The 23,973-nt window shown below is 54.9% G+C and overlaps 1 protein-coding gene across 5 annotated transcripts in view; it reads right to left on the bottom strand.

Annotated features, from left to right (window-relative positions):
• Window positions 1–23,973, bottom strand: part of Mad1l1 (mitotic arrest deficient 1 like 1) — a 299,318-nt gene that overhangs the window by 36,814 nt on the left and 238,531 nt on the right. For all 5 annotated transcript variants that reach the window (XM_055598665.1, XM_055598664.1, XM_055598666.1 and 2 more), the window contains one exon: window positions 16,390–16,580. In XM_055598665.1, coding sequence (XP_055454640.1) covers window positions 16,390–16,580 — 191 coding nt within the window. The remainder of the gene's footprint in view (window positions 1–16,389; window positions 16,581–23,973) is intronic.

The following is a 23,973-nucleotide window of genomic DNA, read 5'->3' as shown; positions in this document are numbered from 1 at the left end:
CTGCACACCTCATCCCCAGTATCTGCTGAGTCATCGGGTCCGAGCAGGCCTCCCAGGCCACACTTTCTGGGTGGCCTCTTCAGAGCCAGCTGCCAAGTCCTGCTGCTCACATGACAGGGTGCTGCGCCCAGGCGGCCCAAGCTTTCCTGCTCTCGACATGAAGTCTGTGTGACAGACAAAGCCGCTCGTGGTGAGAACCATGTCCAGGCCTCTGCTCTGGGTCACTGTGGCCCTTGTAGGGCAGGGCCACCACAAGGAAGACTGGCTTGCTTGTGCATGGCACCACTCTTCCTAGGACGCAGGGACTGACACGGGGGTGCTGCCTCAGCAGGGCAGGACTGTGGTATCTCCCAGCTGTGCCCAGAAAGGCTCCCAGCAATGCGGACTGCCAGGCTGGCAAGAGCACAGCTGACTAGCACTTCCCGAGGCTCTAAGGAGGGAGAGGAAGGCAGGTCTCACACAGCAGTGTCTCCACAGTCTGTGACTAGGAGCCAGCCAGTACTCTGTGGGGAATGCCCACGCCTTCTGAGGTGGCAGCTGTGGGTGGGTGACATGGAAACTGACTTCAGTCATCTGTTCCACTTGCCTTTTCCAGCTCGGCAGCGTGGCTCCCCAGCCGGCCCACCAAGGCCCACATGGCTGTGGCCAATGGGCTAGCAGCATGGCGCCCAGAAAATCAGCTATTCTATAGTGACTCAAACTCTGGCACACTTGATATTCCACACAGCGATGTCCCAAAAGGCCACATTCCACAGTGCCCCTCGGCCTGCCAGATGCTTAGATCACCAATTCACTGGACACTTAGCACGGTGACTCCACTTGCCCCCGCCCACCTGACACCCTGTACTGTGACCTGGCATACCTGATGCATCACACAGAAGACCCTCAGACACACCAGAGCCCCTGCACAGTGCTGCTGACACACCAGATAGACAGTAAGCAGTGTGGCTCTTCGGCACATTCGGCATCCTGCACACTGGATACCCTGCACAGCAAAGCCCCAGCACGTGAGATGAAGCATGGTGAGCCCTTAAGTAACCTGACCTTCCACACACTGAGTCCCCACCCCAGAGTACCTGACAGCCCACATCCGACAGCGACCCCCCCCCCCGATTTCCTGGATCCTGCACGGGTAGCCCCTGGGGACACCCAGGAGTCACCACAGTGAATCAATGGCACTCAGACCAGTGAGGCAGACCGGAGCTGCTGACCTGTGGCCACGCATGGAAAGTCCCTGAGATAATCTGAGGGCACCTCAAGTGCTGCGCTTCAGCTTGGTGTGTGTGACGTCACATGAGCCTACAGGCAGACCAGGCTGTGACAGCAGCGGCTGGGTGGAAGCAGGGCAGTGTCCCCTTGGCACGTGCTTCTGGCTCCTCCCCATTCACCTTCTCCAGAGGACAGGATGAATCTCACACTCCCGTTTCCAGAGAGTCCCTGAAGCAGGCCTGAGCACTTCCAGGGCAAGCCTGTGTCACATGGGACACAGAGCTTTGTCCCGTGGAGCCCAGCACCGCTGGGACTTTGGGGAAACACTGGAATGTGCGCTAAGACTAAAGGCACCTGCACCGTAACCTGGCTGTGCCACTAGTCTCCTCGGCACCGACGGGTAACTTAATTACCCTGAGTGTAATGAGTCACGACCGCCAATTAGCACATGCTCACAGCGGCTGAGGGAGCTGGGCGCCCACAGTCCTGCCTGGGGATTTCAAGGGCCCAAGTCCTGCACTGGCCTTGGCCTCTGCCTGGCTAAGCTGCCAGTCTCTGCTGGTGCGGAGTGGGAATCCTGCAGGCCCTGCCGATAACCACAGCAGTCTCGAGAAAGTTCAAAACCGAGCTGCTAAGAGGAAGCAGTAAGGCTGGTCCTCCCCTCACTCCAGCTCTCCTGCCATGCTCGGCCTGCGGAGTGTCGGAGACTCACAGGTGAACAGGCCTGGCCTCAGCGTGACAGAGTATGGTGGGCCTTCCGAGCCAAGCCACAGCCCAAAGCTCTGAGAGGGAAACCTGTCCCCGACACCTGACCCAGTGGAGCCTGGCATGCACCTGGCCCTTGTGACCTTGAGAGAGCTGCATGGCTCAGCCCTCACTACTCTGCTGGCGTCAGAACCTGGGGCCCACTTGGATACCTGTCCTTGGTTCACACCAGTTAGGAGAGGGTCACAATCCATTGGCAAAGAGTTTGGAAGCCCCAGGAAACAGCAGCTGTCAGGTGTGTGTGTGACCTGGAGGGGGCTGAGCTCAAGGAGACAGAGGAGGAAGAGGCCATGAGGAGAGTGGATAAGGATATGGACGTAAGTACCACACAGTACTTCGGTCCAGGGCTGAGGGAAGGGGCATACACAGTAGAGCAGTCCCCAGGCCGGCCCCTCCACAGGGAGGCTGATACCATCTCTTTGGGACTGCCTGCTTGTCCAGCTTTCCAGGACTTATTCGAGACAGCAAGAGGGCCTGCAGGAGGGCCTCTACCATGGAGCCACATCCATGGCTCAGACTTTTCCTTTGGAGCTACAGCATGTCTGTTGGGTGTTCTGAGTGCTGGGAGGTGGGAGGACCGAGGCACCACCCCTGGCTGGGATCCTGGACTGCACAAGCAGAGGAGCCCCGCCCCCCAGCAGCAGACTTCACCTCTCTCTGCTTCCTGATATGCAGATGCATTGAGACCACAGGGCGGCACTTCTGGGTGCTTGGTACAGCTTCCATCTTGGTTTGGCCCTTTCTGCCTGAGTCCAGTCTCTTTGGGGAAGCGGCTTGCAGGGGTGGGCCACAGGAGCTTGACGGGACACTTGAGAGCAGGCCCTCTGGTCTCCGTGGGACCGCAGAGACTAGCACTAGCAGCAATGGTGCCCCAGGAAAGGACTTCCCAAGCCAAACCACCCAGCAAAGCCTAAGCAAACAGGCGAGTGCTCGCCTTTCCAATCTTAAAAGCCATAATTAACCATGTGGACCCAGGCTGGTAAATTGAAGGCCTCTTGTTATCAGGCTAACAGATCACTAAACAGGGACTGAAGGAGCCAAGTGGGCCTTTTGCTTTTGCTTGCTTGTTTGTTTTTGTTTTTTGAGATGGGTTTCTCAATGTAGCCCTGGTTGTCCCGTAACTTGCTCTATAGACCAGGCTGGCCTAGAAGAGAGCTGCCCGCCTCTGCCTCCTGAGAGCTGGTATTATAGCTGTGCGCCAACACTGGCCATCTTTTGTTTTGTTTTATTGTGTTTTGTTTTGAGGCTAGGTCTCTCATGGGCCTGGAACTTTACCATGGAGGCTGGGCTGGCAGGCCAGTGAGCCCTAAGGGGACCATGTCTGCCTGGCTCTCCAGCACTGAGATGGGCAAGGGCTCTTTACCATGCCTGGCTTTTTAAAAGACGTGCTTTCTGGGGTGTTTCCCCCCTCCCTGAAGACCTTGACTGGCTATGGTAGCTCCCTAGCCCTGAGGCAGCTCTTTCTATGTAATCCAGGCTGGCCTTGAACTTGGGATTCCCTGCCTTAGGTTACCGAGTGCTGGGGTTACAGGCCTGTGCCACCAGGCCCAGCTCCAACCATATAAGACCCTTTAACATGAAGAAGAGTGTTTGGCATGAAAATACCAGTGAGTGAGATAAATAGCAGACCAGCTCCTGCAGAGGGAAAGGTCACATCAGAGACATGGAGAGTAAGGCGCAGAAGATGGATGGGAAAGAATGATGAGGCAACAGCAGCATGCTGATGCCAAGCGACCAAACCGCAGAGCTGAGGTAACACCAGAGGAGTAAAGAGGCGTGCAAAAAGCACGTGAGTTCTTCCCGTTTCTTCTTATTGCTCTTTGGTACTGCCAGAATGGAAGACAGGGCTACACAGACGCTCAGCAAGCACTTTACCACTAAGCCACGTCCCCAGGTCCCTGCTGGCTGAGTCCACACAGCTCCTGTCCTACTGAGCCAGATCCCTGACCCTCTCTAGAGAATTTTAGGCAGGTGCTCTACCACCGCATCATGCTCCACTAACTTTTTAAAATTAGGTTATTGATTTATTTATTGGGATGGCACAAGTACCATGGTGCACACACGTAGGACAACTTTGAGCAGTCAGGTCCTTCCACCACAAGGGTCCTGGGGATCAAAAGGAGGCCATCAAGGGTGGAAGCGAATGCTTTTATCTGCTGAACCATCTCACCGGCCTCTTACTTTTTATTTTGACAGAGACTAAATTCCCCAGGCGGGCACTGAACTCACTCTGTAGCTGAAGATGGCCCTCAACTAGATACCCCCCTTGGTGGTTCCCAAGCAGATGCACTAGCCCACTCCTAGGTTCCCTGGCAACCTGGCATCATTACCTGCCACCGCCAGGTGTGTGCCAGATGCACTTCAGCTCTGCACCAACTGTCGCTGTCACTGCACTCTCTCCCTGCCTCGGTTTCTCTCCCTTTCCCCGTGTCTGATGCTCTACCCCTCCCTCATCTCTCTCCATATCAGATCTGTTGTGTGGAATATTTATATATATTATAACACCCCTGACTCAGCCTTCCAAGTAGCTATGATTACAGGCCTGAGGCACCACATTTGGCTTAAAAAAAGTCAACATTTGCTCAATTATAAATGCACAAACCCAAGGAGCTGGACTAACAATAAGCAGATAAACACAAAGAAACCATAAAGCCAGCTGCAAGAAGAACCAGAGGATGTGCAAGAACCAGGGTGCGGTTGTGAGCAGACTTCTCATCAGAACCCACATGAGTCAGAGAAAAATGAGGCAAGAAGCTAAAAGACAGCAAGCCTGTCACCACGGATCTCAGATCCAGGCAAAGTGAAGATGGATAGAGGCATTCTGGACAAAAAGAGGGGATGGGTGGCTAGCAGACCTGCTAGCAACAGTTAGAAGAGTCTTCCGGCAGAACAGCGGGGATCAGCCCAGGGTGTGCGGGACTGTCAGCGTGTGTGCACACTGGAAGGCGTTTGTGAGGCCCTTAAATGTAGAAGGTGAAAAAAAGAAGAAAAGAGAGATTTACAGATAATGGGTTCTCCAAAGCATGCTAATAATATGGAGGCATGACAGAAGTTACACAGAAGTGGGAAGGCCGGAGAGTCGGCTGCTGCTTTCTATCTGCTGAGTGCTGACATGCTATTTATAGCAGCCGGAGCTGTTCATTTGCATACTGTGAGTCCAGAGCAGGCTGTGCAGGCCAGCAGCACAGGGCCACCTCTGGCCCACAGGCTACCTCTAAACAAAAGTCCCCCTGGGGCTTGGGGAGATGGCTTGCTGCTCTCTCAGAGGAGGAGAGTTCGGTTTCCAGTACCTATGTGAGGTGCCTCGTAAGGCCGGTAACCGCAGCTCTGGGGGAGCTCACACACTCTCCTGGCTTCGGTGGACACAGACGTTCATCTCCCTTATGCGTGCACACACATGGTGGTGCCCAGATGTCTTTCCTCAGGAGCCACTGACTGTTTCTTGAGACCCGGTCTCTTACTGGAGCTCTCTGACTGGGCAGGCAGGCCAGCAAGCCCCAGGGACCTACCTGTCTCTGCCTCCTTGGTGCTGGGATTAAAAGCATGTGCAGCAAAACACAACACAACACAGCACAACACAGGCCTGGGACCCGAGCTCAGGTGCCCAGACTTGACTGAATTACCTTCTTCCTAGCTCCCTGCCCATTTTTTAAGAAACAAGGTCTTGAACTATGTGGTCCAGACTAGATTTGAATTTGCAGCAACCCCCCTGCCTCAGACTCTGGAACTGCAGGGCATTTATGGATACAGAGTTCTAGCTACGCTGAAGGAAAGGCAATCTGAGCACAGGCTAGCACAATATCTTTGGACAGCCCATCTCATCAACAATAATTTTCTTTGACAGCTTTGGATAGATCCCCAGGGCTCTTGGCAATGAATCCACACCTGGGGTTCATCTCTAGTGCCTTGATTTAGTTCTAAGGATGCTCAGCCTACTTGACCACAGGGCCTTTGCATAAACTGCTAGAGCCCAAGCTAGTTTGTTCCTCCATACTGTGCTACGTCTTGGGGACATGGCTGGTGACCCTGGAAGGAGACGGCTGTTTGGAGCTGAGGGTGGAAGCTGCCTAGATCTACTGACCTCTCCTCAAACCCCTCTTGCCACAGGGAAGTCAGCACTCACTGCACCACTGACTTACTCATACTGACCACAGGCAATTTCGGCCAAGCTAACTGACTCCTCCCCTCCTCCACACCATCCTTTGCTGCTGCCTGAGGACCAGCTCCAGGCAAGCCTGCTCCTCACACGGACCTAGTGATCCCTACTTGGGAAGCTGCTCTTGATCACTAGCCCCACCCTGAGAATGAGTGTGCGCTGCTGGGGTCTCAGGGGCACTATGCATCCAGCAGTGACTCAGCCAGCTCGACTGAAGGCAGGAGGCAGGTTTTGAAGTCAGCATGCGTTCTTAACAACTCCATTTGAAATTCAGGGGACCCAAAAAGGCAAATTCAAATTAAAGTGTCTATCTAGATCTCATTGTTATCTCGGCAGACAGGAAGCCTCCAGAAGCCGGCCTCTGCCAACAGGAACCTGTGAATGGGCCTGATTGCCTGTCAGGGGGGGAAAGAGGGAGGGTGAGAGCGGCGCACGGCCTCCTCCACCCAACCAGCTCTGCCTCTCCCGGGGCCTGTTGGGACAGCTGCCCGTCACCCACTTTCTGGATGAAATGCCACCACACAGGGTCTGGAGGTCCCCTCTTCTTGCCCACACAAGAAGGTCAGGCTGCACGTGGTACAGGATGGAGCCGTGTTACCGCAGAGATAACTGCAAGCTCTGAGGAAGAACAAACCTGCACGGCAGCCTCTCCTCCAGGGGTGCCCCTTCTAGCAGGGGAACTTTTTTTTTTTTTTGAAACAGGGTTTCTCTGTGTAGCCTTGGCTGTCCTGGGCTCACTTTGTAGAGCAGGCTGGCCTCGAACTCGGAGAGATCTGCCTGCCTCTGCCTCCCGAGTGCTGGGATCACAGGTGCACACCACCATGCCCAGCTCGTAGCAGCATTATTAGGGAGGCTGGGGATCAGATCTGTGAGCAACATGGGACTGTGTACCTGGGATAGCATTTGACTAGCCCAGACACCACCTCTGCTCCCAGCTTCAGCACCACAGGAGGGAACAGCTCCCAAGGCAGCTGCTCGAACTGCAGGCTCCAGCCCTCAACCCAGCCTCATGACAGCCTATAGCAGTGTCCTCAAGCTGTAGATTGTGACCTTTTGGGGGGTCAAATGACCCTTTCACAGGGGTCACCTAAGACCATCTGAAAATACAGGTATTTACATTATGATTCTTAACGGTTATAAAGTAAGCGACAAAGGTGTTTTACGGTTGGGGTCACCACAGCATGAGGAAGAGCTGTATTAAATGGTCGCAGCATTAGGAAGGTTGAGAACCACTGGCCCACAGCCTCCGTGAGTGATCAGACAGTCACCCCCACCCCACCCAGAACTGTCTGCAAAATAAAGGAGACCAGTGAGGTCTCTGAGCACACCCAGGGTCTCCAGGGTCCTATGGATGCAGAGAGGGTGGGAGGAAGGTGGAGAGAGCAGTTTAAGCTGATACTCATGGAGGGCAATCTCCAGGACACCTGGGCTAGCAAGGAGGCCCTCTCCAGGGTGGAGGCCCTTCAGTGTTGCGGCCCATCGTGTCCCAGCTGATGCTGGCAATGCCCAAGGCTCTGTCCCTTCATCCCACCTTTGGGTGGCACCCCCCTACTGAGCCACCTCACTCCTGACTGCTCTAACCCTGGCCACTGAAGGTGCTCTTTTAGATCTGGTGACATCTGGGAGAGCTGTACAGTGACCTGGCAGGGTCAGGACTGCCTGACTAGAATGCGAGCCTGGAGTGCCCAGGGCACAGGCACTGCTGTGAGAGATCCTCCATGCTGGCTGCACGCACAGCTCTCCTCGGTCACCCCCATGGCAGCACCAATAACAGCCAGTAGCTAAAGAAGGCCATATGTCCCCTGGCTTTTGCTCTCTAGGCTGTTGGCGGTCCCACTGGGTCAAGCCTCGGGTTGAAATCTGCGCTCCTTATTGACCCCAGTGTTCCTCACTCAGCCCCTCACTCTGGTTGTCCGGGAAGGTGGCCGTGAGGAAGAAACAACTGAGGCTGGGGTGAGCCAGAACAGGGTCGAGGGTAGAGGGAGGCTATGGTGGGTGCCACGGTGGGAGTCATGGCAGCAGACAGAAAAAGAGTAGTTCATGGCGGGAGCCAGGTAGATGGAGGGAGGGGCAGACCATCGTGGGAGTCATGGCAAGGTGGAGGGTAGGGCTTGGCTGTGGTAGTCTGAGTCAGAGGCAGGACCCTCAAGCTGGCGTCTGGTGGTAGTGATCTCTACACTTAACACTTGAGGGCCTCTAACAAACTCTCAAGAGGTATCCACAACCTGAACCTACCTTCTGCCCACTCAAATTCCTTCCACTGACGACAAAGAGCTGAGGGAAGTCGCTCAGGTCATATCTGCCAGTGTAGACACACTAGTCCTAGCCACGTAACAGCAGAACCATGGTCACAGAGGGCTACGGGCTAAGGTGATGCTGTCTCTGAGAGTTGGAGCTTCTCCCAAGTCTCTTCCTGACCTGTACCACTCCTCACCCAATGGACTAGGAACAGCTCATGGACTGAGGTACCCTGAGGGCACTGGTGGGTGACTCAGGGTCAAGAGAGCAAGACTTTCGGAGCTTCCTCTGTGAGCAACCATTCCTCCTGAGGAACTGGGAGCACCATGCCTGATCTGAGTGAGACGGACACAGGAAGCACAGCAGGCGGGCGGGCAGGCAAATTTGCTCTGTGTGTTTACAAGGCTGCTTCGAAAGGCAGAGGCAGGGCAGCCATGAAGGTCACGTCTACACTACAGTGGAAATGCGAAAGCTTCATCAGGGAGCGATAAACCCTGAGCAAATCTCAGCCTGTGACCCCATACCCTGGCTGAACGCAGGCCCTCACCTTGCCTAGCCAGTCTACACCTCTTTGGCAGAAGCCAGGGCCACAGATGCCCAGCCTGGTCTCATCATGGAGCACCGAGCACAGGGTTGGTAAGGATGGTAGCAAGCTGAGAAAAGTCCAGCACTGAGGGGCTGCACCACACAGAACCGGTAAGCAGGTGTGTGCATTCTGCTCTGAGGCCTTTGAGGGCAGCAGCTGCTAACCACGGGAAGTGTGGTATAAAGAAGGGCCTGGGGCTCTGCCTCCAGCCCTGTTACTGCATGGTACCCAACACCCAGCAAGTGTTTGCTACCCAAGTGTTTACTACTGATGGCCTGTGAGAGACTGAGGAGCAAGCAAGGCCTGCACACTGATGGTCTCTACCTACTGCCAGCCCAGCAACACTCTAGAACCTTTTGGGGTGCAGAGTCACTCCCATGTGGTTCTCAAGAGGCACCAGGAAGTATTTATTTCACATAGCTCAACCTGTGTTATAGTCTGAAAGTGAACTGCTCCCTACAAGCTTGCTTGTTTGAACACTAAAGGTTGGATGTGGAACTCAGTGGTAGAACACCTGCCTAGGATCCCCCAGTGAGGGGCTGGGATGTAACTAAGTAGGAGAGCCCCTGCCTAGAATTCCCCAGTGAGGGGCTGGGGTGTGGCTCAGTGATAGGGCACCTGCCTAGAGTTCCCCAGTGAGGGGCTGGGTGTAGCTCAGTGGTCACCTGCCTAGGATCCCCCAGTGAGGGGCTGGGGTGGGCTCAGTGGTAGAGCCCCTGCCTAGAATCCCCCAGTGAGGAGCTGGAGTGTGGCTCAGAGGTAGAGCACCTGCCTAGAATCCCCCAGGGAGGGGCTGGGGTGTGGCTCAGTGGTAGAGCCCCTGCCTAGAATCCCCCAGTGAGGGAGTGAGGTGTGGTTCAGTGGTAGAGCACCTGCCTAGAATACCCTAGTGAGAGGCTGTGGTGTGGCTCAGTGGTAGAGCCCCTGCCTAGAATACCCTAGTGAAGGGCTGGAGTGTGGCTCAGTGGGAGAGTGTTTGTTAACATGAACAATAGCCCTGGGCTGCATCTCTAGCCTTGCAAAACTAAAAACAAATGAGTGATTGTGCCCAGGAAAGACCCAGAGGAATCTCACATGAATGCTGCTAAGTGAAAAGATCCAATGCACAGCGAGCTCCAGCTCTGGGACATCCTAAGAATGGCAGCATGATGGGTAGAAGATCTGCAGGAGCTGGGAGTGACAGATACTCAGGAGTTAAGACAGGGAGTTACTCTGTGCAACACCACAGTGGTGGAACAAATTTCAATGCATTTGCACAAACCGGGAATATTCCAACAGCACAGACCTCATAACTCCCAGCAACCAGACAGTAAGGGTTTATACAGAACGGTGGCCTGCAGCCACCAGGCCACACTTGGACAAGATAGGTTAGCAGTATAAGGAACTGTGGTAGAAGCTGGGAACAGGGGGACCTTATTTTACCCTGAACCTCTCTACAAACCTAATGCTATTCTACAAATAAATGCATTAGTTTTCAACAAGCCCCAAGAATACTCTGTGTGCTGTAGAAACTCTATGAAATTCAGAACCTGCTACCATAAATGAAGTTTTATTGAGACATGGCCACCCCATTTTTATGCCTGTCTAGAGCAGCAGAGCTGAGTTCTCAGAGATTGGGCTATGAGGCCTTCTCCGGAGAGGAACCGGCAGTGCTGGCTTTCGGCTTGGGCGGGGGCGCCCCTGGTCCCTTCCTCCAAAAAGCGTACTTAGGAAGCCAAAGGAAGGAGACTGCAAGCTCTCTCAGGAACCTCGCCCTTGCACAGCCATCCTGGGGCCGGAAAAGCGGACTCAGGCTTCCTGGCGGCGCATCCAGCAGGGCTCACAGTAAGGGCCTCTGGGACTCGCGTCCTCCCGTGTGCACACCTGCAGTCCCTGGCAGCCCTGCGCTGTGGTGCAGGGGTGCGGAAGCTGGCCGCCTCGTCACCTGCTCCTTCTGCTCTGCGCGTGGGCTCTGTGCTTCCGCAAGTGTGGCAGGTGGAATCACACTGACACAGGCGGTGCTCTGCCTGTGCCGAGGCTGGGCTGAGGAAGTGCCCGCCGCAGGACGCCAGGCTGCAGGGGATGGGGGAAGCAGCTCTGCGAGGCAGGTGCACAAGCAGCTTCTCTCTGAGCAAATATCACACTGTGCCCCAGGCATAAAGCCCCTGTAAGGGGTAACCAGGAGTGCTGGGAGGAACAGGAAGCTAGCAGGGTTCGAGCCATTTGCCTAGAGCCCTACAACTGCTCTACTGCCCCCAGAGCCCTCCACGGCATGAGGGCTCAGGTCTGATTGGGAAGATGTGCTAGTGAAAGGGAAGACTCCATGATGGTGCTCCTATGGGTGACATTGACTGTAATCTCAGAAGTCCAGGCAGAGGCAGAAGGATCCCAGTCAAGGCCTGCCTGGGCTACCGTGAGATATTATGTAAAGAAAAAACAAAACAAAACAAAAACAAACAAACAAAAAAACAAAAGAGAAGGGGCTGGAGTAAAATTGCTGATAAGGACCAGAGTTCAATTCCTGGCACCCATGCAGAAAGCTGGGCCCAGCCACGTGGATAGAGGCATGGACCTATACTTTTCAACAAGCCTGCACTCTCTCTCCTTAGGTTGTACAAGCCTGCTTCTCCAAACAGGAACCTACGCTAGATGCAGTCAGGAGGGTCCCCATGACTCCAGATTCTAGGTCTGCATCTGGCTGACCCCACACGGGCTCCCCCCAGGCTCTGGGTTACACTGTGAAGTGGTCACAGGCATGAGGGAGGGACCTAAGGTCAGTGCTACCTGTATCTCATGGGCTTTGCAGACAATTCTGTTTGCTCTGTCCAGCTTCTCCCGTTTGACGGCCTCACTCCCGTGACAGGCATTTTTCCGTCTGGGCAGAGGGTCCTGGCAAACCATAGGGAACAAGACCAGGCCAGGATAGCTCCTTCCAGGCCCAGGTCTTTCCAAGGAAATGGGAGATTCTAGGGTCCAACTTGTCTTGGGAGAGGAGGAGTGGGCAAGATGCCAGGCTCCCACTGCGTGCTGGAACCCAGCTCGAGCTTCCCCCGCACGGCAGCCTTGGGAGGCGGCTCGGCCACCCACACACGGCAGAGGCTGGGTCCAGGCTGGGAAGGGAAGTGGAGCCGTGTGGGACCGTGAGCCAACCCTCAATTATCCCAGCAGACACTGCAGAACCTGCCTGGCTGCAAACAGGCCCCAGCTATTTCTAACTCTGCCACAGACCCCTCCTGCCTGGAAGTTGTTTGGGCGAAAAGAAAATGAGTAGAAGTTACTGTGAGCTGGGGGATGGAGTGGCCTTGTCTGAGCCCGAGTTGGCCATGGCCACACAGCTGTGCTTCAGCCAGCCCTGGGCGCAGGGGTCAGCCTGCCTCCTGCCTAGCCCCTACCCATTTGCCCTCTTCTCTCACTCATCTCCAGTAGAGCCTGTGAGCACCCTCTCTGCTAGCCAGGCATTGGCTGGCAGATGAGGGTTAGGCAGCTGCTTCAGCTCTGGCAATGCTGCAGAGGGTATGTAATATCCAAAGATGGCATGGGATGGGCCAACCCAGGCCTTGGGTCTTGGTGAGAGGCTTCCTGCTGGAGGCTCCACAGAGCCACTGCAGTCCTACTGGTACTGGATTTTACAGGGGGATTTCTCAAGGCTGTGTGGGCCCACACAGAAAGGAGCCTCTGTCCTAGGCAGTGACCTGGTACCATGGGAAACACGGCAGAGGCAGACTCAGGGAATTTAACTGTCTACAGATACTTTAAAGTTGCTGCCGGGGGTGGGAGTGCGGGTGGGAACATGTTCCCTCCTAGAGGAGACGGGCAGGGGACAAGGAGCCTGTGCCTGGGGGGTCTTGCTGCCTCTTCTTTGGGACCTGCCTGGCTGGCTTGCCCACTGTGGATGCTGCTGCTTTAAGGCTTTGCCAAGGTTAGCAGCAGAAAAGACCCTGGTGTCATCACAGGCCGCACACAGAAGGGCAGCATCTGTGGCCTAACATCGGAGTCACCCAACAGGGACCTTGGGTGAGCCACATCTTCCCAGGACCCCTCAGGGCCAGCAGACCCTGCAATTATCCGCATGTGACAGACGACGAAGCAGATGCAGAGGCAGGCAGCAGCTGGCTGGCACCAGCTCGCACCGCCGTGCTGAGGACCACTGTGTCCAGCATGCGGTTCCTGCACTCACTTTCACACCTGGGTAGAGCGGGACCAGGGGGACACAAGTCTCCATATGGACAGAGCCAGGTGTGAGGACCAGGTGGTGGGGCTGAGGCCATGCTTGAGGCAGCAGGCCAAGACGAGGCTTTGGAGAAAACTGGAGCCAAGCCCAGCTGGCAAGAAGCATTTCCTGGTCTGTCCCTGGTGGTGAGGGGTGGGCCACGGGAACTTGGGTGGGGCAAGTGGAGTCTGAGTGGGGCTCCAGGAGCTGTTTCAGACCCTGCTGTGGAGAGACAGCTGCCTCTCCACTGAATAAACCAAGGAGGGGAGACAGTCCTGTTGCTAATGCACTTGCCTTCCAAGCACCAGGACCCCAATCCAATCCCTAGAACCCATGTGGAAAAGCCAGACATGGAGGCACACTTGTTATCCCAGGCCAGCGAGGAGGAAAAAGATGGAGAGCCGGGGCCTGCTGGCTAGCTAGTGTAGCCTGCTTAGCGAGTTCTCGGCCAGTGAGAGACTGTCTGAAAGATGGATGGCGTTGCTAATGAGAGCAGGTGGAGATGTCCTGTGGCCATCCTACGTACACAGGTGTGCACACATGCTCATGAATCCCTACAAAGAAAACATGGCATCGGGAAGAGTTTATTGCCTAGAGGGACACGATGCAAATGTGTTCTTTCTTCAATAAGAGCCACCAGCCACCTCTACTAAGGTCACAGGACGTAGCCCCGTCAACATGCAACCACATAACTAGTTTTTCACCTCTTTGGCCACCATGTGACAAGGGCCCTGAGCAGTGACCACAGCCACACACCAGCACTCACCTGGCCACCACACAGCACAAGTTTCACCAAGCCACTCTACTGTGTCCCAGAATGTGCATACATTCTGTGGCCTGTCTAAAGCCAGGGGTTGGCCATACCGGCCGCCTTGAAGTTGAGATGGTTTGAGCCTGTGTGTTGCAGGGAGCTCAGGAGAGGCTTCTCAACAGGCTCAAACCTGGCTGGGGGTGGTGTCCATCCACAGGCCACATGGGGCCTCCTCCTTGTCCCCCCTGCCATAGTGAGGGAGCTGCCTGGAGTCAGGGAGGGTTGGCCCGCTTCCGAGCCCCAAGTTGAAGGCAGTTGCCTGCCTGGCTGTGTTCGTGTCATGAAATGCCCCTTGGGTCTAACCTACTGACGTCGGGAGAATGGTGACTCTGTGTCTGCCGTTGGCTGGGCAACCCCAAGGACAGCTGGTGGCGAGGATAAATGAGGCGGGAAGGCACCTCATCCGCCTGTGTGGGCAAGTGTGAGGACAGTGAGTAGCGGCTATGCAGCCCCTCCCGCCCTTGCTCTCTGTGTGCTGCAGAGGCTGTGGGTGGCGGGACACGGGTCAGGGCTAGCAGCAGGCCAGGGAGGTGGCAGGTCTGTCACACAGCTGGGAGGCCACCCCAAGAGGCTTGTGATAGAAACATGATGGGCAGACACCTAAACCTGAAAGGACCAGAACTAGCTGAAATAGGGTGATGGGGCCAGATTTGCCGTTTGGAGACGGGAGCAGAAGCGACTTAAGACAGGTTCCCACCATGTAGCTTTGAATAGCCTGGCCTGAAACTCGTTATGCACACCATGCTATCAAGAACCTCTAAAAATGGACTACAACAGGACCTCGTGGTGCTGAGGCAGGGGGACTGTAAGACCAAGGCCAGCCTCAGCTACAGGCAGAGTTCAAGGCTAACCTGGGCCACTCAGTAAGTCCCTGTCTCTAAACACAGGGTTAATATGTAGTTCAGTGGGATGTATGTCAGGGATATAGCTCAGTGGCAGAGCATCTGCATGGGCCACTAGAGAGGCCGGGAGCGTGGCTCAGTGACAGAGAGCTTGCCTACCTATCATGCAGGAGGCCCTAGGTTCCATTCCCACAGCACCAAGGGACAAAACAGAACAAAACACCTAGAATACTTTGGAGCGCAAATTAGACCTTGTCTACAAACACCGATGTGGGGAGTGTGTTCCCTGTGACAGCCGCTCAGCACATCTTCATTCGCCAATCTCGAAGAAAAGCGCGGAATTCTACACCGCATTAAACTAAACACCCATCAGCGATCCCAAGTTATTCAAAGGTACACAGAGGCGAAGAAATCCATTCCTTGATAGCTTACTGACTTAGAGACTTTGGGCGTTCAAATATTTATTTACTTAGTCAAAGGTCTGAAGAGTGCTAAGAAGGGTAGAAACGGATGGATGTAATCTGAGAAGTCCAGAAAGTCTCCAAGACACACCATGAAGTCACACGGAAGGGTGGGTGCTGCACCGGATATGCCTCTGGCCACCATGATGGGCAGCGTCCCATGGAAGGCCAGATGGATGGGAACAAGGGAAACTGAGCCACTGGGCAAAACCGACAAACTCCAGGGCAGGGATCACTTCTTCCTGTGAAATTCTGCTTAAGATATTTAGGTCACCCCGGGCAGTTTATGGGCAGAAACGAAAGTGGGCTCCTGCTTCTGCAGGACGCAGGCGGCCTGGCCTGGTCAGGGGTGGTCCCACGCCACGTGGTGCAGAACGGGGCTGGCCAACCTCGGGGCTGCCCACTGGAGCCTCTTCCCCAAACAGCCACACATGACACCGGATCAAGGGCCACACGTGGGCCACATGCTGTGCTACTTCCGTAAAACCATGCCATGGACAGGCCTGCCAGCAGTGAGCAAGCCCTTACAACCAGACTTCCAGTTACAACATCACTCCACTCCCACGAGGATCAACTCCACCTCTGCTGGACCTGTGGACTTGGTGCACACGGGTGCCAAGCCACAGCACCCTTCCTCAGGAGCCCACCCTGCGCACACGATTCCGACCAGCACAAGTTCATGAAGACCGCAGCCCGACTGCAGCTTGCAGGGCTCAGCCACTGGATCACTGTCGGTACCTCTGGTCTGACCACCACGTAGCTGGCACATACAGCTGTCCTTTCCCTTTCACGGGCTGTGCCACATACTGACCCCTCGAGGAGGCCTGGCAGCCTCTCACCGTGCCTGCTATGCCTCTCACTGTGCTCTGGGCCACTGCTGCCTCTGGACAAAGTGGGAGTGCGGCTACCCATAGGGCAGACCTCAGCAGAGGCTCCGAGTTCAAAGGCAGCCAAGCAGGAGCGGCCCCAGGCCAGCGCCTGCCAGGAGTGGGACAAAGGGAGCAGGATGTCCCCTCGTGCCATCAAAGACCATGCTCCAGCACATGACCAAGGCTGACGCTGACCTCTCAGCCAGCTAGGAGAGCTGCCTGTGTCCGCATGAGCGTTGTTATGCACACGCCGTGTTGCCTACCTTGAAGATGAGGCAGTCGGACTGGTGCTCGGCGTACCGGGAGGTGAGACGGTACTGGCTCTCGGTGGTCACGTCGATCTGGTAGCCGGTCAGTGTGTAGCAAACCTTGCGGAACTCCTGGATCTTGGTCTGGAAAACCTCCTTGAGCCGCTGGTTCTTCAGCTCGGCACTTTCCACCTGTTTGCGCAGCTCTGCAGGGAGAGAGGCGTGCTATGAGACACACCGGGTGTTGACGGGGAGAATGGCCAGGGGACGGGGCAAGGATGGATGGAAGGTCAAATGGAGTCCCTGCTGCTTGGGACACCTGAGGCTGGTGTCCATCTGTGAGCCCTGAGGAATCAGGAGAAAAAGGACAAGGGGCCAGATAAGCTGCGTGACCTTCTTTGGCAGCCATAATGAAGTCACTGAATTAACAACAGTACTTAAAAAAAAAAAAAATACAAAACATAGTGACTCTGAAGACATATGCTGTGACTAGACACCCTGCTAGCAGGATGGTAACGCCCAACAGGACATCACCCCGTCACTATTAGGAAGCACTGGTGGGTGCTTTGGGGGTGACTGGTCCCAGCTGGCCAGCGGGTTCCAGAGCCTGCTGGAGAAGGAAGCACCAGGAGCCCAGGTCTGCAGTGAGGGTCAGAGCCCCAACTACTCTGGCAAATGGGCCATCACTAGACTGCAGCCTGAGCTCCTGCCTCCCAGGGGCTGGCCACTTCCCCTGCGTGAGCCAGCAGAGTACTCAGAGAAAGATGGATGGAAGCTCTTTGATTATTGTGGGCTGTTTTATTTATGGGGTCCACATGATGGCCACCTGTGACCAAAAGGACCCTCCTTGTTGCTCAGCTAGGTCTAGGTGGGCTCCAGATAACCCTGCCTAGGAACCCCTCCCCAACCTCCGATGTGTCTCTGGGCACAGCACCACCTCCCCAATTGCCCGCCATGGTTTACTGGTGCTTAGGGAGAAGCCAGCTGCGCAAAGCCACCAGGAGCACACACAATTACCATGAATCTCTCACCCAAGGTGCCTGCTGAGTAATTAAGCCCTGATTTACGTCCCGTTAATTACCACGCCTAGCTCCACTCACACACACGGACTGTCTCAAGCTGGGCACTTCCTGGCGTTCTGCATGGAACTCGCTCACCAGGGGAGTCCCACAGGCCTGGGCCATCAGGCTAGTAGGTGTGCTGCGGGCCTCCCTTTGCTGTGGCGAGGGGCTGGGGTTAGATAACATCCGCCAGGATATGTGGGCGGGGACACAGAGAAGACTGGGCACTATGAGGAGGGTGATCTCGGGCTAGTGTGAAGAAAGATATCCCTAAGTTGAGAGCAACAGAGTCCAAGCGGCTCCTGGACCAGGCCCAGCGAGGGTCCCTCCTGGGCTCACTGTGAAAGAGTAGGAGAAAAGGTCTGAGGTGGGGCACCTGAAGCCAGGCCTGAGGCAGGAGGGAGAACGAGCCTGTGCCCTGTGCAGCACAGACTCAGGTGGTGGTTAGTATGTGCAGATGGGATGGCCTTCCAGAGATCACTGGGGCAAGAGAACCTACCTTCCACGAGAGCCGTGTGCGTACAAGAAGCACTGAGCAACCCCAAGGAAAACAGAGACCAGAGAGGGCTGGGTCTCCAGTCACCGTGCCGCTTCCGTGTCTCCACACATTTCCCAGGAGACCGTAGCTGGCCTCAGATATAGTCTTGAGGATTTAGCTAGGGCAAGCTCTGGAGGCCAGCTTAAGTCAAAAGCATAAACTCAAAAGCCATATGCTGCTGTGGCACGGTGGTACTTTTTTCTTGTCTCTGGACTGAAGCACTCCCTCTAGGAGGGAGGCCCCTTAAGACTCACTAAGTACAGAAAACTTGCAGGACTCAGGAAATTATCAAAGCTTACAAAGCTTAGGGAACTCAGAAAGTCTTAAGATTCTCGACTCCACCTCTCAAGTTTCTGAAAGCAGGAGCAACTGCTAGGGAGAGGAGATTCTCCAACTGGCCAAGCTGCCAGCAAGCTGCCTGGGGAGCTTCAGGGATACAGCTTTTGTGGGTCGTTACCATTGTTGGGGTGGGCTTTTTGGTGATGCAGCTCCTCAGAGCCACCAGCACTTCAGTGAGTAACTGCTCACCCATGCTCCGATAAGCAACCACAACCTCACTGCTCACTAATCTAGACTTGAGTGGACTGTTCTGCTGTTGGTGCCCAACCTAGAATGAACAGCTTTTTTTTCTTTTTCCTTTTTTTTTTTTTTTTTTTGCCTCCCTGGAAAATTCACACCTGTGGATGATGTTCCCTCCTCCTTTTTATAAACAATGAGACTGAGGCTCGGAGCACAAGCCACACAGCTGAGGAGCTCTAGCGGGGCTGCCGCCTTCCCTGTCCCTCACGTTCTAGAATGTGCAGCCCACCCACAGTCCACTGAGAGAATCACACTCGAAGCAAGGCATGATGGTAGCAGGGGCTGTGAGGAGAACTGGTCTGACAGACCCAGCCTGTAGGCAGAAGTTCTCCTGTGGGTTTGTCGCCTGGCCGCTGGCCCTGCCCTGCAGCTCTTTCATCCATCACCTGGCAGAGGCCTTGGCAGACACTGTTTTCCACAGTGTGAGCCCCTTCAAGAGGACACAGGCTCAGAGCCTTGATTAATCGAGTGATCAGACTATGAAAATGAAAGGTTAATTGGCAGCCCTGACCCAAGACTCTTCCTGGCATCCCTTGGCCCCGCCTCACTGAGAGAGCCTTCAGCGGGAGAAGAAATTCACCAACCACATTTCCCAGGGATGTTTCAGCCACTAGGTACTGGGACAGCCATTGACAGACACCAGGTGTCCTAGGGGGAAGATTAAATCTTGTGACCAAACACAGGCTGACATTGAGGAAGGAAATGGGCTTTCATGCAGTTCCCATCTCAAAGGCTGGTGCGGGGCTCTTAGGCCCATGGAAGGCCCACGGGGAGGGTCAGTGCACTTCTTGGGGATGAGTGGAGAGGAGGCCCTCTGGCCACATTCCCAGAAATCACAAGCATGGTTGTGGCTACAGAGGAGGAACACTCATTGCCCTTGGAAGTTGGGAGTAGAGCCACCTCTTTCAGGGAGAGAGTGAGGCCAGTGAGGGGAGAGAGAGACAAGACAAGCAGGGTGATGCCCAAAGCCTGGAAACAATCATCTGATTTGGGGTGTTATTTCTGTGGCTCAGTGGCTTACATAAACAGAATGAATAATTCACTCAATGGTTTGGATTAAATAAATAAAAGATGGCTCCACCTTGGAAGTGTCATTACTCTCCTGCCACTGGCTGTCACTCAGTCTCTTTCAAAGTGACCACGAGCAGAGGTTGGTTTTGGGCTTGTCCCAGGAGGCAAAGGGTCTTGGGGTCTGTGTCTGTGATGACATACTCTGGTCTTGGGAAGACATCTTCAGCCATTCCTGAGTTTGTAGGTAACAACACTGGAGAGAGGGCCAGGGTGGTTGCTGGGGTCAAACCCAGGAAGCCGAGAGTCAGAAGCCTTGGGCCCCAAGAGGCCCTGAGGTCATTCTGAGACCAAGACCCAGAGGAAGGTGGCTTTGTTCTGGGGAGCGCTCCTCTAGATCCCCAGAGCCAGCCCCTGGCCACACTCCCACTCTGGGGCAACTGAGGCCCTTGAAGCTCTGGGTGCCTCTCTATCTTGTCACAAGCCTTAGCACGTAAGTCCCACCATGCTGACAGGAGGACGCTGTGGTCACTGCCATTGTCCAGCTCTATGCCACTATCCTCGGTGTCTGCAGGCAAGGCTGCCATGTCCTCCCTTCTTATGGCCTGCTCTGCAAGGACAGTCCTGGCTGTCCCTTAAGGACTGGAGTGTGGCAGGTGACAAGTTGGAGCCAGGAAGGGATATGATGGCTCATCAGAGCTAAAGCCAGACAGATGCTGATGGGACAGAGTAGGTTTCCAGAGTGGCCCTGGGGCACATCAGGCCTGCCCCCCAAACCCTGCTCTGTGTTCCGTGTCTGGCCTGCAAGCTCAGCCTGGCCTGTTGTCTGGCTCCACTCCTCCAGGGAGGCCACAGGATGGCTCTGAGCTGACACCCCTCACCGTCTCAGCCCCACACTTGCCCTTTTGGACGCACAGGAGGCAGCCGTGAAAGTTCTGAGGGAAGGACATGGGACAAAAATAGCTTGTACTCAGCCAGATAAAAGCTAGCAGGGATGTGCGCTCCTGCCTGAGAGCAGAGATGCCGGGATAATGAGCGTCGATGGGCTCAGATCTCTGGAGTCTCAGCTCCTGGCCTGAAGTCTGCAGAATGGCTGATACTAGTGGGGCCAGAAGGGCACGTGCGAGGTAGACACAGAGAAGAGGAAAGCAGAGAGAGGACTGTGGGGCTCACAGCAGCCATGCCACCTGTGCTGGACTGTGGACAGAAAGGTGGGCGCTGGGTGTGCTGTTTATTTAAAGCTTTTTAAAAATTGTTTTAAATTGTGTGTGTTGGATGCCAGAGGCATCAGATCCCCCTGAGGGTGGCGTGGCAATGAGCTGCCTGATGTGGGTGCTGGGAACTGAACTCAGGTTCTCCAGAAGAGCAGTGCGTGCTCTTACCCACCAAACCACTTCTCCAGTCCCTATGCTGGTTAGTTTCTGTGAACTTACACAAACCATGGAGGAGGGAACCTCAACTTAGAAACTGCCTCCTTCAGGCATGTCTGTGGAGCGCTGTCCTGGTTATTGAGATATGTAGGTGGGGCTAGCCCACCGTGGGTGCTGCCATCTGGGGCAGGCTGGCCTGGGGTACATAAGACAGGGAGCTGAGCAAGCCCAAAGAACAGACCAGAGCCTTCTTATCTTCACACCCTGATATCAAGTCCCTGACTCAGATGTGGTAACGGCCACAACCTGTAAGGCAGATAGATGCTTTCCTCTCCAGCTTGCTTCTGGTCAGGGTTTCATCACAGTGGCAGGGATGTGAACTAGAATGGACTCTACTAGTCCTGTGCCTTCACACTCAACCTGAACCAGGCTGCTGCATCTCTGGGTCACGACAGTGGCAGCCCCAATGACATCTGTCGTGTCTCTCTGATGGAGACTCTAGGGTCAGCTGTCAGCCCTACAGGACAACATCCTTTCCTCTTTGAAAAGAGAAACACACAACCTCCAAAGAAAACTCCCACAGGGCTGACGACGCAGCTCAGCCAGGAGTCCTTGCCAGGCAGGCACGAGGCCCTGGGTTTGATCCCCAGCACTGCACAGGGGTACGTGCGTGGTGGTAACCTCAGCACCTGGGAGGGAGAGGCAAGAGGATCAAAACTTAGTCATCTTGGCTTAAAAGAAAAAAAAAAAGAGTTATAGCCCAGCCTGGGCTACAAGAGACCGTTTCAAAACTAAAACCAAAACCAAAGGAACACCATGCCAAGGTCCTAAACTGAGAGGCTTGGCAGAGCTCTGGGTTCTAGTCATAGCATGGGAGACAGACCTGCCAGGGCCCTGTCTGGAATGGTCCAGCCACTCCTGTGCCTGGCAAACAGCATCAGACAGCACTGGGCCCTCCTGGCTCAGGCAAGAGACACGGGGAGAGAACAGGAAGTGGGGAGGCACTGCGCAGTAGTGGAGACCATCAGGGCAGGCACACGTGGTGAAGGCAAGAGCCTATAGATCAGGGCAGGCCACACTCTGCTCTGGTCCCAGGCCGTGGCCCCGAGAGGATGCCAAGGACAAGAACCCACGCAGGGCGAAGCCCTCCAGACAGCTCCAGGAGTGAGGCATGTCAGGCAGCATGGAAAACCAAATGTGTGAAAGAACACGGCACAAAGGTAGTGTCCTCAGCCCAAAGCCAGTTAGGCAAGGTGTGGATGTATGTGCTCAAGAACCTACGCCACAGCATCACTGACTGGATACGGGTCCCATCAGAGCCGGGTGTGGAGAGGGATGCGCGTGTGTGTGCATGCACACAGCACAGCATACTCCTGCTGTGCAGCCTTCCCTCTGCTGAGAAGCTGGGACAGTCGTGCAGCTAGAAAGCAGGCGTCTCCGCTGGTGCTCTACTGCTGTGAGGAGGCACCATGACCAAGGCAACCTATAAACTCAAGTATTTAACGGGGACCTGCTTACAGTTTCCGAGGCTTAGTCCATGACCATCAGGGCGGGAAGCATGGCTGCAGGCAGGCAGGGATGGCCTAGAGCAGCAGCTGAGAGCTTGCATCTGCTTGGCCAGAGGAAGGCAGAACAAGAGCCTGGGCACACCTTCTCCAGCAAGGCTATACTTCCTAATCTTTCCCAAGCAGGTCAACCAACTAGCAACCAAACTTTCAAATATATGAGCCAATGGGGGTTGTTCTCACTCAAAGCACCACAGCAGGCTGGGCATGGCAGTGCAGGTCTGAGTGCTTTGGCAAGAAAACTGAGGTGATCTGTTGCCATGCTGGCATTCATGTGAAAACAGCCTACACGTGAGTGTGAGCACGCTGGAAGGAAATACAGCCAAGCTCTCTCACAGCCTGGAGAGAAAACAGGCTGCATACAGGCTGGCAGGAAATGCATGCTACCTTCCCGTGGCTGGAGGTCACCACGAAGGGGCGCTGACAACGGTGCTGGAAAGGGGAGGTGAGGGTGACAGCAGGGATGGGCTATGCGGCTCTTCTCTCTGCCTCTACCGCTGCAGATGGACTCTTCCTCCTTCCTGGCTATAATGCTATGGGATAGGAGCAGAAAGGAGGGTGTGGTCCAATGGGGCAGTGACTACCCCCATGACCCCACCATCTCCCCATTAAGAGCTGAAAATAGCTTCTTGAACATTCCTTTGGGGATTCTGGGCAGAGCCATTTTCCCTTCTGAAAAATGGATAAAATCCACTTAATCAAAGCTGGGGTTTTCAGGCCTTGCAGAAACCACCACGGGTGCTAGGATGCCAGGCATTACAGCTTTCACAACTGTGACCCTCCAGCCTGGGGCAGAGGTGCTGCTCCAACTCGCCGAGGCACAAGGGCAGAGCCGTGGAGGTCATGGTCTAGGCTTTTCCAGAGGCTGTGCCCGGCTCCTCTCTTCACGGCTCCTCTGTGAGGGGTCCCTGTGCACCATGCATTGAGGGAACAGCTGGACCCTCCTGTGTCTGGCCAGGTGGCAGGACACTATTTGGTCTTTGTTCTCTGTAGAGACATGAACATCACATCGACCAGACAGGTGGTGTTTCCGGCTCACCAAGGTAGAGGGACCTTCTCTGCTTGGCCATAGTGCAGGCCGGCAGCTTAGGGCTCCACATGAACCCCCTCCTGACTTTACAAGGCAAGGGTTGAGACTTGTCCTGCAGTGTGATGACAGGGACCCTGCTTGAGTCTGTTTCCAGTCTGGGGGACTGTGGTTAGCCAGAGAAGTCCCTGGAACTTACATCTGGCTGCAAGAGGCACTGGAGGTGCTGCCCCTGTTCAGACCCAAAGCTGATGTGCATCTCAGGAATGAATTATTCATGCCTTGCTAACTTCCAAACCATCCCAGTTTTACATTTTTAAATATTTAATAATTAGCCATCAAATATTTATGCAATTTTATTAGCAGCTGTGGAGGCCGGGCACTGCTGTGGCTGTGACAGGGATGTGTGCCCTGCTCCCTGTGGTTGCCTAGAGAGAATGGCAGGAAATGT

This window comes from Psammomys obesus, unplaced genomic scaffold (assembly GCF_907164565.1).
Source record: "Psammomys obesus unplaced genomic scaffold, mPsaObe1.curated_primary_1811, whole genome shotgun sequence".
Taxonomy (NCBI): Eukaryota; Metazoa; Chordata; class Mammalia; order Rodentia; family Muridae; genus Psammomys; species Psammomys obesus.
This window is presented reverse-complemented; position numbering and strand designations above follow the sequence as displayed.